Here is a 4,488-nt window from a genome sequence, read left to right on the forward strand (position 1 = left end):
TGGAACTACAGCACTGCAGACTGACTGCCAATGAAGGAGACTCCAGATAATGTCCTTTTGTATTGAGTAACGAGGCTGATATGTACAGTGTGAACTTGGCCCAAAAGTTATTGAAACAGAAGAGAAGAACTAAGGAGAAAAGATAAAGATGGGAGAAGGAGAAGAAAAAGAAGATTGAGAAGGATCAAAAAAAGAGAGAGAGATTCTACCAAAAAGAAAATGTAATAAAAGATTAAGGATTGTGTTTCTTTACAGGAGAAGGTCTAGGCCTTAGAACAATATCTGAAAGACTGCACAGTGAAAATATACAGGGATGGGAGGGAGGGAGACCTAGAAGAGAAAAGAAAAAACATAAGAGGCCTATTTAGAGCTGCCAAACAATCACTATTTATGTATTCTGAATGTGATTCCTAAGTAAGTGCTGCATATGTGTTCTATCCTTATACTATTCTTTGTGTCATGACCTTAGATTTGGTCCTCTGACAGACAGAAAGACTAATGCTGACAAGGAATGCCAGGCAAATGCACTTGAGAAACATATAGGAAAAAAACACTCTCTCTCTTCTCTCTCTCTCTCTCTCTCTCTCTCTCTCTCTCTCTCTCTCTCTCTCTCTCTCTCTCTCTCTACTCTCTCTCTCTCTCACACACACAGACACAGACACACACAGACACACACACACACACACACACACACACACACACACATACATACATTATAGGTGTACAGAACGAGGCAGAAAATGAAAGACAAATGTACACATTTTATCTTCATTAAAAAAGAAAAGAAAAAAATCTATATGCAAAGAATTACAAACATCCAATCACTAGATATACATTTCTTACATTAACCTTTATCATACTGAATCTTAATAGTTTTCTGACTTGATACTTGCCCTAGAAATAGAGTACTGAATTTACTACAAAATAAACATTTAAATTCATTTTGATTTTGTATTTACAAAATTGCTTTAATATATAAATTTTCTTACTGCAATACCAGGATATCATATATCACATTCATGAAAACCATTGGTATTTTGGGGAAAATGATTACTCAGATCTACACTCAAGTGGAACAAAAAACGGAGGAAAAGGAAAACACCTTCCCCTTGGTAATGCCTCAAGTTCTTCCCACTTTCTGATATCGTGGATGCCTCGCTCTTCTCCCTACATGTATCTACATCATGGATTTGTCCCCGCTTCCATTACATTTTTGCTTTGCTCATGTGACGGGGACTCTCGGGGGCGGTCCTCCGAGTGAGGGGAGTTCAGGGGCAGCTGAGGAATTATGGAAATGCGGTGCTGAGGCGCGTGAGATGACGTGGGAGGTGAGGGTTTTGAGGAGGAGGGTTGGTGGGTGCTGTTAGACGAACGAGAAGGGTACTGAGGGTTGTGGCCTTGGGGTCCTAAGGAGAGGGGTGAAGGCTGTTGCGAGGATGGTGTCAGCTGCACGGAGGGCTGGATTTGCGACGTTGATGGGTGGGAATGTTGCTGCTGAAGGGAGGGGAATGCATGTAGGGAGTGGTGAGAGGAATGAGTATGCTGAGCTGTTAGTTGCTGACTAGTGCTTTGCTGCTGATACTGGGAACTGTGTAACTGAGAAGAGGCATCCCTAGGCTCCCCCCAGACCTCTCCCTGTGGGTCTCCACCCAGAACTGTTGAGGCAGTTGCCGTCTGATCCTCAGCAGACTCTGCAAGCTTCAAGGCACAAGCTCTTTCGTGTTTATAATAGTTACTGCAGTGATTGAATGACCGCCCGCACACTCGACATGCATAGGGCTTCTCCCCTGTGTGTATTCTCAAGTGGTTGCGAAGGATGGACTTGAAGGGGAAGACTTTGTTGCAGAACGGGCAGGGGTGGGGCCGGCCTAGTCTGCGCAACGCTGCTATGCCCTGCAAGAACGGGAGGGACCAGGTCACTACACTGTCCCACTCATGGCCTCTTAGCTTAGTCCCTCACAGCAAGCACCTAAAATACCTCTAAAGTGTGGTTTTATTCTAGTCACTGATACCTCTTCAGTTTCTCAACAGCAGTCACTTTTATTCTAGATCCCTGTTCTCTCCCTCTCTGTCCCCTTTCCACCTAGTTCCTGTTCCATAGTTATAATGTGCACAGCTTTGAACTTTCGCAATGTCTGGGGAATTGTATGTGATGTTAATTAATAATCCTTTCCACATTTCTTGCATCATGTCAGTGCCCTAACCAGGTCACTTCCAAAATCCATAGAACTTGATAACCCAAAATATTTTTTTTTAAATCCTGTATATTCTCTGAAGTGTTTACCTCCTTTGATATTAGTACAACCTTCCTTTTGTGTATCATAAGATGAGAAACAAACCTTTAAATATCTGTGTGAGTAAAATCAATATTTGAAGAGAAGGTATTGAAAGGAGAAAGAGCATCAAAATTATCACCAAGTTAACTCAATTTTGGGCCTTATTTCGATGATTCATTTGATGAAGACTTCTTGATGGTTATTCATAACACATGCAGCATAGCATTTTTTCTTCCATATACAAATTAAATGTCTATTTATCCTGGGACATAAAGAACCTTCAACTCATATATTCAAGCATTTCATGTTACAGAACTTCCAATCATGTGTAATTACCCTTCTGTTTTATGACTCTTAAAATATTAAATATATGGATGTCCAATTTACTGAAATTTCATATATATACTAAAATGATTTGACTTAAACAGATCCCTGAACAGAGATCTTTACAAATGATGACATGTCCTGCAGTGGAGACTGTTGTCATCATGTCAGTACAGTGCTTTGTGTGCTCCACTGGGAAAAAATACTATACTAATACTTGATACTTGCAAGCCAGATATCTTTTATCCAAATTTGATGTAGTAAAGGCAGAAGTGGCATATCTTAATGAGCTAATGCTTCCTCAGGACATATATGCAAGGAATACAGTAAGATATGTAACAGCAGTCAAGCAACCGTGTTTGTAAGGCATGCTATAAATTCAGCTATATCATGACTCCCCATTGTGGCAGCAAGATGAAAAATGTATGCAAAATAAGACCACAAACCAAGGATATGAATCATGGTACAATATTTTACCAAGGTGTGAATCGGGCAACACACACAGAGAAAAATGCATTTTGGACACATTAGTTTTACTATCCTGTTGGCCTTAGCATACCTTTCATCTCTAGTTGTATTTTTGGCTTTTGTTTCTCCTTATCAACCCATCATAACTGTATACATGTAAGGCATAACAACAAAATGAAAGGGTAGAGTTGGGAAAACTGGAGGGGGGGGAACATGTGAGAGTCAGGTAAAGTGCTGACCATATTATCTTTATCCCACTGGTGCTGCATGAAGGGGTATCACATCATGATGAATAAGCAAAGGCTGGGTGACACAATATGTCACGAGTCTGTGCACCAACTTCCAGGAATTGAACAATTGCTCTGGCATGAAGCAGTGTACACCAATCTATATATGTTCTTGTCTGAATTACTGAAAATCTTAGTTGGTACTGGGTTAAAACACACATTTCAATTAGTTCTGCTTTGTTTTCATAAAGTAGGTAGTCTTAAAGTGTGCAGAAAAAAAGTGAAGCAATATTACTTTTTGGTAAAACAAAACCTAAAATACTAAAAAAACAACTAAATAAGATGGTAAATATTGCCAATTTTTGCTACACTAACTCTTTATGAAATATATGTACTTCCTTTCTCAATCTATGCAATGGTTCAGTCATGTGCTGGAAAGGTCATGCTAGTCACTGATTGATGTGAATGATGAATTTGTCATCTTGATCCACATTACAGGGAAAAATAGGAAGGAGACTCCATTCTGCACAAGTGTTGTGATCAACAGGTGATTTCTCAGCCTTTAAATTCAATCAGTTGGATCCAAAGCACTCTTTTCTGAGAAAATAACTATATAAATCAATCACACTTGACATAAATGGTTTGAGGTCTACTGAAAGCCAATGGAAAGTTATATGATACTTTTGTCAAGTTGGGCAATAAAGGGTTAACGAAAAAATATAAATTTCCTAAAACATAAATGGTGAACTACTTTCCAGACAGTCAGAAAATTCCCTACCACACTTTGTATATAAAATTAATAATATATGTATCCTGAAGTAATATATCTGTATCACAAATTTAAATAACTTTACACAACCAAATGAACACAAACTTGCCAATAATAAATTTGCATCTGAGTAATAATTTTCAATTCGAAGTCTCTTCAAAGATTTTCTGCTTCAACCATGTATGATTTTTGTTCTTGATGTAAATACTGTAATAAATTCTGTTTCAGAGACAATTTCATCTGATATTCTAATCAATATTTTAAAACTATAAAAAAAATATATATTAAGATAAATAACACTTCATGCAACAGAGATTGCTGATATGTTTTAACTAAATATATATCTGAATTAAATTGAAGCTCTGTTACAAATAAACGTAATTCTGACTAAAGTTTTATGTGCTGACAAAGAATGGCATCAATA

General features: G+C 38.1%; 1 protein-coding gene across 1 annotated transcript in view; it reads right to left on the bottom strand.

The window, feature by feature from the left end:
* Window positions 1–746: 746 nt before the first annotated feature.
* The window catches only part of LOC119575300 (Krueppel homolog 1-like), a 25,291-nt gene continuing 21,549 nt past the window's right edge, over window positions 747–4,488 (bottom strand). The window contains exon 4 of the mRNA XM_037922843.1: window positions 747–1,893. Within this exon, the coding sequence (XP_037778771.1) occupies window positions 1,183–1,893 (711 nt within the window). The 3' untranslated portion in view covers window positions 747–1,182. The remainder of the gene's footprint in view (window positions 1,894–4,488) is intronic.

The sequence above is a fragment of the Penaeus monodon genome, chromosome 7 (assembly GCF_015228065.2).
Source record: "Penaeus monodon isolate SGIC_2016 chromosome 7, NSTDA_Pmon_1, whole genome shotgun sequence".
In the NCBI taxonomy this organism is placed as follows: Eukaryota; Metazoa; Arthropoda; class Malacostraca; order Decapoda; family Penaeidae; genus Penaeus; species Penaeus monodon.